The 14,168-nt window shown below is 33.6% G+C and overlaps 2 protein-coding genes and 1 long non-coding RNA gene across 5 annotated transcripts; all 3 read left to right on the forward strand.

Moving 5' to 3' along the window:
* Nucleotides 1-68: 68 nt before the first annotated feature.
* Nucleotides 69-1,545, forward strand: LOC131608022 (uncharacterized). Its single transcript, XR_009285471.1, has 3 exons — nt 69-179; nt 666-748; nt 1,136-1,545. It is a non-coding gene; the product is annotated as an uncharacterized LOC131608022 (long non-coding RNA).
* Nucleotides 1,546-5,207: 3,662 nt separating this feature from the next.
* On the forward strand, nt 5,208-8,632 carry LOC131603607 (uncharacterized). The gene is made up of 5 exons (XM_058875993.1): nt 5,208-5,334; nt 5,543-5,841; nt 6,916-7,047; nt 7,145-7,261; nt 8,001-8,632. The coding sequence occupies exons 2-5, from the start codon at nt 5,584-5,586 to the stop codon at nt 8,340-8,342; spliced, it is 849 nt and encodes a 282-aa protein (XP_058731976.1). The 5' UTR covers nt 5,208-5,334; nt 5,543-5,583; the 3' UTR covers nt 8,343-8,632.
* A 337-nt stretch (nt 8,633-8,969) lies between these two features.
* Nucleotides 8,970-12,120, forward strand: LOC131603606 (uncharacterized). Of its 3 annotated transcripts, none has more exons than XM_058875991.1 (9): nt 8,970-9,278; nt 9,364-9,491; nt 9,651-9,790; nt 9,906-9,974; nt 10,086-10,224; nt 10,402-10,464; nt 10,559-10,602; nt 10,741-10,841; nt 10,916-12,120. In XM_058875991.1, exons 1-8 carry the CDS (start codon nt 9,094-9,096, stop codon nt 10,825-10,827), a joined length of 855 nt encoding a protein of 284 aa, XP_058731974.1. In that variant the 5' UTR covers nt 8,970-9,093; the 3' UTR covers nt 10,828-10,841; nt 10,916-12,120. The 3 variants fall into 3 exon arrangements, with proteins under 3 accessions (XP_058731974.1, XP_058731973.1, XP_058731972.1); XM_058875989.1 differs by having other exon boundaries at nt 8,979-9,278; nt 9,361-9,491; nt 10,916-12,117; XM_058875990.1 differs by lacking the exon at nt 10,916-12,120 and having other exon boundaries at nt 8,977-9,278; nt 9,361-9,491; nt 10,741-10,842.
* The last annotated feature ends 2,048 nt before the right edge of the window (nt 12,121-14,168 follow it).

A 14,168-nucleotide genomic window follows, 5' to 3' on the forward strand; every position in this document is an offset into this window, starting at 1 on the left:
GAAATGAATTTAATATATAGTAATAATAATTAATAAATATGTAGATTGAGTTAAAGATTTTGCAGTGGGTTAGGTTGGTTAAGTGTTGTAACACGCATCTTGCTCTTCATGTAGCAACCGTTGGTTTCAATGTACTACATGATTGCCTTTTCGAGAATGAGAATATATGTGTGGTGCTGGTGAGTAAATTACTAAAGTAACTTTTTATTTGAGTTTTTTTAAGGAAAAGTATTATTGTTTTTGGCACAGTTGTTGTACAAGCAATGAAATCTAGTAAAACGGAGTTTGAATGTTCTTTTTAAGTTGAGTGGAATTATATTTAGGGTTTTTATGGTAAATTTATAATCTTGGAGTCAAGGAACTTATCTAAAAGTAATCGTACCTAGAAACCATGGATTTTTGTTGTTGCGATATAAATTCTCTGAAAAGATTTATGTTTGAGAATTGCAATTTTTCAATAAGTTTGTACATGCATACAAAACGTAGTTTTTGTGATTTTTATTAAAATAAGATGAAAATGTCTCATTTCAATTTTCAATGATTTTGTAGTATAAATGAATGGTTTTTCTATTAAAAAATAATTAATTATTATTAAATTAAAAATAAGTTTTTTTTATTGAAAACGTATCAACTACTATTTTCTTTTGTTTTTTCGCATTGTCTAGTGTTTTTATTTTTGCCGCACTACCGTCCATTATAAGTAAACGGAGACACCACAAAATGATAGCAGTATGGCAGTGGTTGATTGGTAAGTATATTTGAATTTTTCATGATTTTTCTTATAATTATTTGGGAGTTGGTTTTTTAGAGAAAGATTTTTGAAGGGTTATATGTATATCTAAAAATATGTTTTATATTTTTAAAGAGTTTAAAAAATAATATACTATATTAACATATAAGAATATATTGTTTTTTAAATCTTTTTAAATTATCAAACATATTTTTAGATATAGGTACAACCTTCAAAAAATTTCTTCTAAAACTCTTCAAAAACTAACTTCTAAATAGTCTCTAAATGTCATAATATTTTATTATGATTTTTTTTTCTTTTTGGCTTGATTATAATAAATTAAAAAAGTGGAAAATTAATTTGTTCAAATCAAAATTGTCTATTTGACGTGAATGCTTTGATCAGTGGCGGAGCCAGAAAAATTATGAAGCCTGGGCAAAAATTTAAAGACCGTAAATTCACATTGTGTGTTCATCACAATGTTTCAAAAGAGATTCTACAAATTATTTTAGTAAAAATTGATTGTTCTTATATTTTAGTTAATACACTAATAAAAACTTTTCATACAAGCAACATGAACCCATAAATTCTGTATTACCATATTTCTTAGTTGAGTATCACCATCATCATTACCAAATTTTCTGACAAATGTCTCCAAATTCTGAGTCAGCATAGATGGATTTTTTGCACAGAAACAAGATACAAGACTGTTAGTCACATGAACTGTAATATATTTTTTGTTACTTGTCACCATCTTATCATTCAAATTTTAAAGAATAATATATGAATTTACATTACTGAGTGAATTCATAATCTTACCGTTCCTAATAATCATATTGTATAGGAATGATTCATTATACATATTAAGCTCTTGCATTTGTATCACAATTTGTAAAGAAAGAACCGCTGCTACATCTTTTAACTCTAAAAGAAAATGTTGATGGTGATGATGAGTTACCTTTGGAAGAAGAAACCAAAGGAATGTTCAACCGACGACACTGCACGACTGGTAGATTAAACTATCCATTCTTAAAGAAGCTTCCAAACTGTGTGATAAAACGAAGCATTAATTAGATAATCCAGCACAAAAAGTGTATGTAATTTTCTTTTGAACTTGAAATAAGAAGCATAAAAATATGTATGTTGTCTGTGGACTTTGCCGAATGGTGGAAATAAGTGTATGTAGTTTTCATTTAAACTTGAACTAAGAAGCATGCAAATATGTATACTTTCCATGGACTTTGCTGAATGGTGGAAATAAGTGTATGCATTTTTCATTTAAACTTGAAATAAGAAAATGATAGCAACATTATATAATTAACACAAATATGTATCAAAAAGCATACATATGTTAGTGACTTAATTTCTAAAAGATCAATTTAACTGAATTAATTTCTAAAAAACTTATTGTTGTGCCTAAAACAGACAATCTCAATCAGTTTTTATTAAACATTATGTTAAAGACACGGTAAATTTGAGCTATTCATATGACAGAGAATGAAAATGTAATCATATTAAACTTCTCATTGAAAATGTTATAATACACACAGTCAATTGATCAAACACTTTGTGTGCATGCCATTCTAACCAAATTTCACAACTTTGTGCTCAAATTTCACAGAAAAATAAGCTGAACAAAGATGATAGGGGCAATTTCTTGTTGAAATAGATGAAACCTAAACGTAAAAAGCTGAAAGAGATAGGGAGAGCAAGCCTCACTCACCGATGGCGGAGCGGAGCTGTAACCAGAAGAAAGGGAGTTTCGACAGCGTACGTGTGGTGTTGCTGCAGAACAATTCTCGGCGGCGTCGGTGTTGTCGCGTTTTGAAGTTCCGACACCGTTGTATTTGCTTACTTCGTTCATCTCCCTTATTTGTTCGTTCCAAATGATCTTCTTCTACATATAATTTGCCCTTTCTTTTACCTATAATTTACCTCTTTTCTTTTGTTTTTTACTTCAGATTTCAGAAAATAATTGGGCCAGAGCCTGGGCAGTTGCCCAGGGTAGCCGGGCCTTGAAACCGCCTATGGCTTTGATTGTTTTTATGTTTTGTAAGAAAACTAAAATTTAAAAAAAAAAAAATAGAAAAGGATTGTTCCGAGAGGAAGAAAAAAAAGTTACATGCTTGGTAGATTATAAATTGATAAATTGGGTTTTTCTATTTAATGTTCTTTAACTAAATGTTCAAATGAATTATTATTAAATATTGTGGAGTTGATCATCTGTGGACAAAATTATGAGATATTTTAGGTTTTTTACTATGTCTCCTAAGATGCCTTCTGAAAATAGAAAGTATGAATGTGGAAATGATAAGTGTAAGACAAAAAATTTAAGAGCTAATTCAATCTCAAGTAGAAAGTCATTAATCAAAGAATCATAAGTTCCTAATGAAAGTCATTATATTGATAATATTAATGTTGAAATTCTTGATAGTGTGTCCTTTTAAAATGATAATGAAGATAGTGTGTCCATTGGGGATAATTTAATAATGATATGATAATCTTAAGGAAGTTAATGGTGATAATATTGATTACGATATATTTGATATAATAAGTTGGGATTGTCTTCACCCTAAATTGATTGATTTATTAGTTGTTAAAGGTTCTAAAAGAGATAATTTTTTTGTGAAGGGTACTAGAGATAACTGGAATAGAGGTTTTATGACTAATTTGTATAGTAGATCTTTAGCAAATGGAGAAATGTGTGATAGAGATTAGTTTGTTTATTCGAAAAAGCTTAATAGGGATTTTGTTTACAACTTATCGCTTAATCACTACACAGTGCTACTTATGCCTAGAAGTCAACATCTAAACCTGAGAAATTGTCATCCCACTTTCAATCACCGCAATGATAAAACAGTCACACACCCTCCGACCAAGGGAACCCAAATAGAAAGATTACACTTTTCAATAAACAAAATACTTAGTTAAGCACCCTAACTAAGAACAATATTTGATCTTGCTTAAAAGCTTTGATCAAGAACAACACTCAACTCTTTTGCTTAAAAGCTTCAAGAGTGAGAACGTATGTATCCTCAATATATCAGAAGATACATGAGTGACACAAAAGAACACCCAAAACAACAACCCTTATTGCACCCACGATTTCCCTTGTGTGAATGCTTAGCAAACTAGGTTTCCCAAGTTATTTTTCATAAATAATTGCATAATGGACTTGGACTTCAAACTGAATCCAATCTTTTCTTTTTTGAAAATAGATGCAAGATATTTTCAAAAATAAGGAACAAATAAAATAAAATTTTAGTTTTCCAAAAGAAATCTCAAAGATTCTTTTTCTAAAAATAGAGATTGGTCTGCCTTTGTCCCAATCATCCTTGATTGCATGCGCCTGTAACGATTATCTGAATATTCCAGATTTTCATATTTTTCAATCAAATCTTTCAAGGTTTAAAAACTAGACTAAACTGTCAAGATGTTCTGGTGTGTCACAACATCTGACAGAATATCTGTCAAAACACAACAACATAACATGTTATGACAATAGAACATGATGTTACAACATCTTGTTCAACATCAGTTAAGAACTATGTTTTAGCAAAATTATGCCAATACAAAAATATGGAACTAACAGGTATCAATTAGGATTTAATAACTTTTCAAAATACACTTCTAATTGAAATGGGCGAGCGAGAGCAAAATCTCATGGTTAGGAGTGTGGCTTTAATCAATTAGAACGAGAGGGTGAAATGAGTCTTTAAACTTGTTATTTTCTACTGAAAACGATTTATCGTCAAACTAATGCCAAATCATTATTGAGTCCCTGAAGAGTGACGAAATCCATATTCCGACATCTATTTCTTGAATAATTCCTTAATATTTATTCTAATCGTTTTTATTCCTGTTTAATCCTTATAATCATTAGCCTTAGCCATATACAGTAGCAATAGATAACAATAATTGATAATTAGTCTTTGTTGTTCGATAATTTTTAAAACTACGCGATACAATGTGCACTTGCAGTAAGTTAATTCGATAGAATCATTAAGTCGTAATCAACGAACTAGATCAATAAAAGATAAGTTACAAATAAATGAATATATTTCACCTAGAAAATACAAACGATCTCAAGTGCACTCGAATGCCCTAGGAGAAAGCGTTAATACCCTAACCCGCGAGCCTAAAGCCACACGTCTGGAAAAAGCAACAAGACATTTCAATAATGAGAGAACATTTAATGCACCTATTTCCCGTTACTTTTGTAACTGTTTTACGACCTTCCTACTTTTCGCTGTGGTCGGACGTGATTGTTACGTATCGTCCACAACTTTGAAAGACTTCTCACCTAGTACATACTTGACAAGCCTTTGGTGGCAACAGATAAGATATATTATATTAAGATAGATTAAGAGTTAAATTTATTAAAAAAAAAAATAATATTTGAGTTAAATTTATAAAAGAAAAATATTAAATTAAACAAAATAAACTAGGTTAAGTATTCCCGATACTTCGCTCTCTCTCAATGACTTGAAGTTGACAGTTGGGAGTGTTATATCTTATAACATAAGTGCATGCTAGATTGAATTTCCGATAAAACACAAAGTACAAAACCAAAGCTCCGCCATACTCCATCCTTCTCCCTCACGGTTCGTTCTCTCTTCCATTCCCTCACTCCACCATTGAATAATCCATCACCTTGTTTTCACAACACTGCAATATTTGAAATTAACGGCATCTTACTTTCTCTAAAATCTTAGGGTTTCGCTTTCCTTTACCCAATGCTATTACGATTTCGTCGATGTAATCGCGTTTTCAGAACACTGAATGGTTGAATTGAAAATGATTCTTATGCAGGTGAAGTTGTTGTTTGTGTGATTTCAACGGTTTGGTAAGAGATGTCTTTGCAAGGACAATTGGATAGGTTCAAGAAACAGCAAGAGAAGTGTCAATCGACGCTTTCGAGCATTGCGGCGAGTCAGGTTGGTGGGAGAAAGCCTAGTAATGCAGTAGTTGGAAATGCGGCGAGCAATGGGAGAAATCAGACAAGTGGTATCAAGTTCTCGAAAGATACGGAGAGGCTTCAGCAGATTAATAGTATACGTAAAGCTCCTGTTGGTGCGCAGATGAAGCGTGTTATTGATCTATTGCTTGAGGTAGTTTTTGTTTTTTCATTCAGTTCGATTGCTCAAAAAATATTTTTTTGTGTTGTTAGTTAGTGGTGGTACTAGTGTCGTGATTGGGATGCATACGATGAAGGGAGAAAAGTGAATTCTATTTGAAATTTAGAATACCTACACCCATTCTACATATCATGTATAAGAAGCCATGCTGTTAAGTTTGAGGCTAATTGGGCCGTTTTTGGCTCGATTTGAGTCACCATTTGCAAATTGAAACCTAAAGTCAGCCGGGCCGTCTTTGAGGATGTGCAAGGCGGGCTACCGCACATGGCCCATTACTTGAAATACTTAAAATGTGGCTAAACGCCGTCTCATAAAATATTTGTCACATAGGGACCTGTTTATTTTTCCACACTTAAACTGTGGCTGATCTACTCGGGGCCTTGGAAAAATTTAGACGGCTCTGAAAGTCAGTTGGAACACCAATACTTTATGTTTGGATGGGCGGTGAGTTTTATGAAGACACGGTGTCACCATTGTTTTGTTGAAGCTTCAAAGTGTAATTTTTGTAAAAATTGTGACGCCTCACATTTCTGTTGAATTCACATTTAATGCAAACCAATGTTATTCAATATCGTCCATGGTGGATATCAGTGGCAGTTTTTGGGCTCGTTGCAATGGTAAATATTGAATGATATTGTAGGTTTTTCCGTCATACTCTGCTATTACGGCGCCATAAAGCAGTTAGTTTGGCGGGATTTTGTAAATAAATGCCATATAAGGTCAATTTGTTAAAACCCCAATCTTGTCAAAAGTTCATTTGCATATCACTTGGGTAGAATGGGGTGGTAGTGTGGTACTTATTTTGGAAATTGTATTCTGGAAACATTGAGTAAGCCATAACAATCTACACAATGCATAGTCACTTTACTTTCAGCCATCTTCGAAATATTTTTGGGGTTTAATGAATGTTATGTTGGTTCTTTTTAACTTTAGTTGAAGTTTTACTATGAATAGCCGAGCTACTTAAGATAACTTACCAATGAAAGTCCATGATTAGGAATTGATTTGTCAAAACCATATTGATTTGGTGCTTTCATACTCTGACAGACGCGGAAGGCGTATACTCCAGAGCAAATAAATGAAGTATGCTATGTTGACATGAGGGCTAACAAAGATGTTTTTGACAATCTGAGGAAAAACCCAAAAGTACACTATGACGGGCAACGATTCTCTTACAAGGTAACTTTTACAGGTGCATATATACCTAAACAATTTTATATTTAATCATCCCTTAAGCAAATAACTTCTTCATCTGTTGGTTGTATTTTGTTTTTAGGCAAAGTATGGCCTTAAGGATAAAACTGAGCTTCTTCAACTGGTACGTAAGTATCCAGAGGGCATTGCTGTTATTGACCTCAAGGATGCTTACCCCGTTGTGATGGAAGACTTACAGGTAGAATGACTTCTGTTAGGGCTGTTTCCTTTTCTTTGAAGGACATTTCTTGACACTGTTTTTTCAGGAGCAAGTCACTTTAAAGAGTAAAGTGAGTATATCATTTGTTGGTTAAAAAATCAGTGGTTGATATTATGTGCACATGTATAACAACAAATCATGAGTGGATACAATATCAACCTTTGATTTTCTCACTATACTAGTTTCTCACTTTAGAGAGCTAAATCCCTATATGCACAATGTATTTTGGGAGAAATATGAACTGAAATACTATACCTTTGGAGGAAGATCAACTGTTATGATATTATCATAACAAATATCGTTGCATATTATTGGGTTTTATAAAATCATTTTACAACTTTCTTGTAACCGTTGACATTAAACCATTGCCATTATATAGGTTAAGGTAAGTGTACCTAGGAAATGAATGCATCTTTTAAGTAGCCATTATAAAATCTTGCTCATTAAGATGCAGGGTGAGATGTGGTTCAACTTTTCCTGCTACCTTCTTCATTCACTCCCCATGCATTTATTTTGTCATTTAATTTTTCAATGACCATTATTCTCATCAACGTTTAAGTGATAATACTGATTCATTTATGAAAGAATGATTTTTTTATAAATGTTTTTCTTGAAATATGGAAATAAGGATGAAATTATTTGATGAAGTTAAGAGTCAAAATCATGTAAATATTTGGCTTCTCATGGATTAGAACCTTATAAATATATTGGTTTATAGGCTTTGAAAGCTGCAGGGCAGATTTGGCTGCTTGCCAACTTCGATTCGCAGGAAGACGTTGCATACCCGAATGACCCCAAAGCAAACATTAAGGTGGATGATGACCTAAAACAGCTATTCCGGAGCATTGAGTTGCCTCGTGATATGATTGATATAGAGAGGGATCTTCAAAAGAATGGAATGAAGCCTGCCACCAACACTGCAAAGAGGAGGAGTGCAGCACAAATTGAAGGCATTTCTTCCAAGCCTAAGCCTAAGAAGAAGAAGAGTGAAATCACCAAAAGAACCAAGCTGACCAATGCCCATCTTCCGGAGCTTTTTCGGAACCTAAACAATCCCTGATCAACTCACTGCAAGTCTGCAAGTGCTGCATTAGGTCAAGTAGATAATTTATTAGCCTAAGTTAGATCAGCAGGTTGAAAAATATTCCGGAGATTCTTATTGCTCTCTGCCCTACTCTTGATATATGTTTCAAATTTTTGTACATCAAGGCTGTAGCTTATGGACTGGAGTCACTGGACTGGTTTGATCTATAAGAACAATTCTAAAAATAAATTGTGATTCTGTGTATATTAAAGCCTTGTTTAGTATTTTGTTTTCAGGTCTTATTAAAGTATCTCTCTCACTCATACAGAAGTTAATTTATTTAGCCTAACTCCATATTTTCAGGATAAATAAATGCATATCTAAAAAAACACTGTTAGGCATATACTAATAATCGCATCGAATAGAATAATAAACTAAAATAAAATGGTGAATAATTTTCGCCATGCAATTTTTGCCAGGAAATTGTTTTGATTATTGATAAACGATGGTTCATACTATAACATGATCATGTAAGAAACTTTAGTTTAGAGAAAAAAGAAAGAAAATTTGGAGGATGAATGTTGATATGTGTGGCACACAATGATTCAAGTATAAGATAAGTCATTGATTCACGCGTGGCATTTAAATTAAAAAAAACGAAAGGTGTTGTTTATTCCAATCATGGTCCACCCATTTTTCTTGTTTATGTGAAGAAGAAAGAATCTTACTATCTTTCACTTTATCGAGGAAGCAAAAAAAGTAGTGAAAATTGAAGACACTGAGAATAATGGGTTTTGCAATGCAATGCTCAAGCTATGCCTATTCTTGTTGTGTCCCTCATCGATTCTCCCCAACCGCCCTATCTTTTCCAGCTTGCAAATGGAACGGATTCAAGATCCAACCAAAGAATCAGATTGCTGTATTCTGTGGTGCCGAGGACCGGAGCTCTAACTTTGATTCTCACAGGAAAAGGTGTTCCTCAATTTATGATTAGCTTCGAATTCCTTGTATTTATTGTGATTAGGAATATGATTAGTGTATTAATTTGGTGTAGAAGAAAAGTTGTGGAGCACATTTGTCTCCTCAAAGCAAAAGAGGCTTTGTCCGACGAAGAAGAGAATGACATGCTTGATTATTTGTATACCACCCAATATCAAATGGGTGGTATTATTGCAATTTCATTAGGTAAATTGTTGTGTGGTTTGATATTTATTATAATTACAATTATATCAACCACCTACATTGGTTTATATGCTATGAAGCGTCGAACATTCGACATAGTTTATTTATTTTGATAAGGAGTGTTTTTTTTTTTTTATGATGATGACCTTGTTGATCCTGCAGGGCGCGTTTCTGCTCAGAATCCTGACCAGTATACTCATGCTCTGTACATGCGGTTTCAGAAGAAGGAAAACCTTGAAAAGTTCTATGAGAATTCCTTTTACTCCAAGGTTCTCAAGGACCACGTAATGACTTACTGCCATGTATGCACCAACATGTAAACACCGATTCTCTCTGTTCCTTTGTTTTTCTATTACTCTTGTGTCAACCTTGCTATGTATGGATGTTCTAACTTGGCTCTTAACTGATTTTGTTTAGGGATTAATTAATGTGGATTATGAATCTGAAGTCGATGATGACATGCTTTCTATTTTTCGCAAAGGAGAGGTTGGTGATAATTTACTTTTCCTCTTCTGGATCTATAAATTGAAGGGTTCATCTATCATTATTGCTCAATTCATATTAGTCTCTATGTAACCAAATGAATTTTGTGGCCAGGAGTTTAGCCATGGAGTGGAGTTTGTTCTTTTGTTATCATTTAACGAGGATGCCTTAGATAACAAGGTGGAACATGCATTGGCGTCTCTGATAACAGTGATGTTAGAATCTCCTTCCTTGATAGTACAATTTACGCAAGGTATGTTTTCAGTTCCACCAACATTTTATCAAATGTTGCTTGACGTAACTCAATTTTGTTGCATGGTTTGTTAGCTCATCAATGATTCATTTTTTTTTTTACAAAATTATTGATTGTATGAATAAAATCCTTTCTACTAATTGTTTAATTCTATATGCGTTATTATTTTATTGTCAGGTTTGAATTTCAATGAAAGCTCTAAGGAGTATACTCATGGAGTAGTGATAAGATTTCGATCAGGTGATCTCAATCTCATGGTCTGTTATGCCTGTTTTTCTTCTGCTCACTTTGGCCGTGTTAACCAGTTTTTTGTGCATGATGGCATCTTCTGCAGTTGAGGCATTCAAGATATTTTTACGCAGTCAAGAATACAAAGATGTAAAGAATCTAACTTTTTGTTTCTTAAACATATTTTATGCTTAGGTTGCGGTTTGTTACCCATACTGTGACTATCTATATCTTGAGAACAAGCACAACAAGAATATAAACTAAACTATACTTGGATTTGGTAAACAGGTATGGTTATCGAAGTTCCAGCCTATTGTTCTGAAATCACTGTCTCTTCATTTCTCTGTTGATCCGGTGGGAACCGAGCTTATGTAGTGAGGATAATTTATGTAAGTTTTTACTCATAACTTTCTACCATATTTCTCATACATGAAATAACACTTGGTTTCCTCTTCTTTTCTAGGAACAAAGGTGAAGGTTATTTCCTGCAATCTATTTCCACTCGCATGTTCTTTTGCTATGAACTATGACTAGTGTTGACACCAACATTCTGTAACACGGTTGCGGAAAGCTTTTCTATATAATTTACATTTGGCAATTTAGAAGAACATTTATATATTAATACATCATATATTTCAATTGTATTATCAAGTATAGTTTCCTTAATCCTCTCAAACTATATCTATTCTACACCTTTTCTAGGAAACTAAACTATCTTCATACACAAAACCTGCAAAACCATGTATAACTTGATAAGCAGCTGATTGCTAGACAGTTTATCAGTTATGAAGCGGGTTTGGACCCCCTGGAACATCATGTAGAGAAACTCCATAAATCGGATGAACCTCTTCTGTATCGGGTATCTGTTGTGTCTTTGTATAGAACTGCAATGAACCTGAGAACCGACGAAAAGAGTTTCTCCTTTTCATTTGCTTGATTCCCTTACTCGTCCATCTTGTACCATCGCTCGCATCACTGCAACTTGTGAGATGGCTAGTCAACAGTATAATGATCATTAAGATCAGAAGAAGGAAGAGTCTTGAATATCGAACCGCCATGTTGTTTTTGAGAGACTGAAAATTCCAAATAAGACAGTAGGAAAGACAAGGGGCTGAAAATTTAGTTTGTTCCCTTATGCAGGTTGGTCTGTCACACTTTAATATGAGGTCAGAGAAGCTGTAGCAATGATAGAAGCAAAACTAAACTAATTTGAACGAAATGGCGAAAATGCCCATTTTGATCATTGGTAGATTTGCAGCCAGATCATTGATTAAACTAGTTGACAATTCATAGAGGATCAATCAGTTTCGGAATTTCAGTCAAATGATTCAAATAGTTTGGAGAGGAAGATACTGCCGAATTAAACCGAGTTTTTCAATAATACTGTCATCCAAGTAGGTGTTGAGTGCCAACTTAAAACACTCCTTGCAAGAAGATGAGAATGTTGACTTTAGAGTATAGTTTAAGTAATAATATAAATCATTCACAAATTAATTAATAATTGATTTCAGATACACGTATGTATAATAAATGATGAATGTGTTGAAATATCAACATTTTTTTCTCCTGGCTTAAAAGATTCATATCTGGATGGTTGATAAAGATATGGGATAATAATTGCTGTGATTTGGGTGAGCTTTTATAGAGGAATTGATCTGTTAATGATAAAAATGATAATTATATGTGTCTGTGACACATAGACTAAAAATATATTAAATGATTTGTATTAAGACCAAAATATTCCTTCTGTTTAAAGAAACACTAGTAATATTCCTATGAGTATAGTTGGGAGAATTATTGCATCATGGTTTTCGATTCAATTATGAGTATAGTTGGAGAAAAGTTAATAAAATTTGATATTAAGATTTTAAAATAGTTTTGAAGCATAAGAAAATTATTTCAGGAAAAAAAAAGTTCTAATATGAGAATTGTTGTGAAATTGGTAGAATAATTAATTAGAAGAAACTAAATTGTTCACGGTTCAATCACACTAAGAAATTTGATGTGCGAGGTCAAAGAACAACAACAGCCAAAATAAATTGCATTCAACAATAATAACTAAATTTTTTTGAAATATTCTGGTACTAACATGGATTTACGTCCAAGAGATTGTGTCCATCAGTTTCATCTTTATGCTTTTGATTTATCTTTTAGCTCCTGAGTTTTAATACAAGGGCCTCCTGCCTTCGCCCTTGTACTACCCGTTTTAAGGGTTTTGGAATTGTGAGTGTTTGAGCTTGTTTGTCATCTTTGTCGTATATGCATAAATTCTTAACATATTTAATCATGGTTTACATCAATTTCAACCAAGAAGGACGACAAGTACATTTCAAGAGTTTGGGTGAACTCAGAGATATTGCAGGTTGCTTTTATGTTCAATCATGGAGATACTTTTGCTCATGCAATCATTGATATTGGTCCATCAAAACATTGAGGTGAATTTCACCCAGACGAATATCAAAGGATTTGTGGTCAAATATAATGGGTGCCATTCCATTCCACGAGTTCCAGTTCTCTCTTATTGGTTATCACCTTACTCAAATCATACCTAAATTATGATGTTGTTTATGGTCTTGAGTTCGTTTCTCTGGGACTCAGCGTTCCCTCCAAGTTTTTTGCTTGAAATTTATTGGACGTTTTTGGGACCGTACTAGATCAAAGGTCATTACCCCTTCTCATTCTCCAAGTGGAAACTTGATTCTAGGTTAACGTATTGCGGACCCACCACGACTTATGGAGTGACTAGCTACCAAGAGGGGACGATCCGATTTTTTTTTCCATTTTTAAGCTTGCTTTCGTTGTGTGTGTGCATTGATGTCATGGGGTTTTGGTTGCTTTGGTCATACACTAATAGCGTTTGTGACAGCACCCCCGAGTCCTTGTGATAGGGCTTCGATTCTTCTAGTTGTACCCCAGACTCGTTTCTACCTTTCATGATCACAAAAGAAAGACAATTTAGTAAAAAAATTCTTCCCTTATTTAAACGATTGTAATAAATCACATGATCTTTTTTTTCTTTACAAGAAATATATATACAACATAAATAGGTGGCTAAACCACCAACGGAAATTGTCTTCGATCTTCCTCGGATCAACCATTTTTGTTGGTTTGATTGTGTGTTTTCCTGAAGGGGGTTGAATAGCCATACACTTAAGTTGATTGATTAATGAGGCCAGTTTGATTTCCATGGTTATGGCCCCATATTCCTTCTGATTATAAATGGCCCCAAGTTGATCTTGTTGAAAGGCTATGTAAATCCTTTTTGCTCTAGACAAGTCGATACTGACTATAACTAGCTCATGATGCACGTTATGGTATTTTAGCTTAAGTTGAACTAGGGAGGCTACTACGTCGAGCTTTGCCACAAAGGGTTGTCCTACAATACAATTATAGATGCTCATGTAGGGGACAACCAAGAATTTTGAGTCAATAGTCCTATTATCTCTTTCTTCCCCTAAAGTTGTCATTAGCTCTATGTATCCCATGGACGAGTTATTGTGCCATTAAGAGCCTGGAAGTTTGATCCTTCCTAGATCCACGATTTTTCTTTCTTCAAGCCTTTTTTTCAAAGAGATTTGAATACATTATGTCGTATGAGTTATCGTCGTCGATCATTATCTTGGAAACATAAAAGTTAGTAATGTTTTAAGTATTTACCAAGAGGAACATTTCATTCGGGATTCACATGACTTTCTCATTGTCTTAGAACTAGAGGA

The sequence above is a fragment of the Vicia villosa genome, linkage group LG5, assembly GCF_029867415.1.
Source record: "Vicia villosa cultivar HV-30 ecotype Madison, WI linkage group LG5, Vvil1.0, whole genome shotgun sequence".
Classification (NCBI taxonomy): Eukaryota; Viridiplantae; Streptophyta; class Magnoliopsida; order Fabales; family Fabaceae; genus Vicia; species Vicia villosa.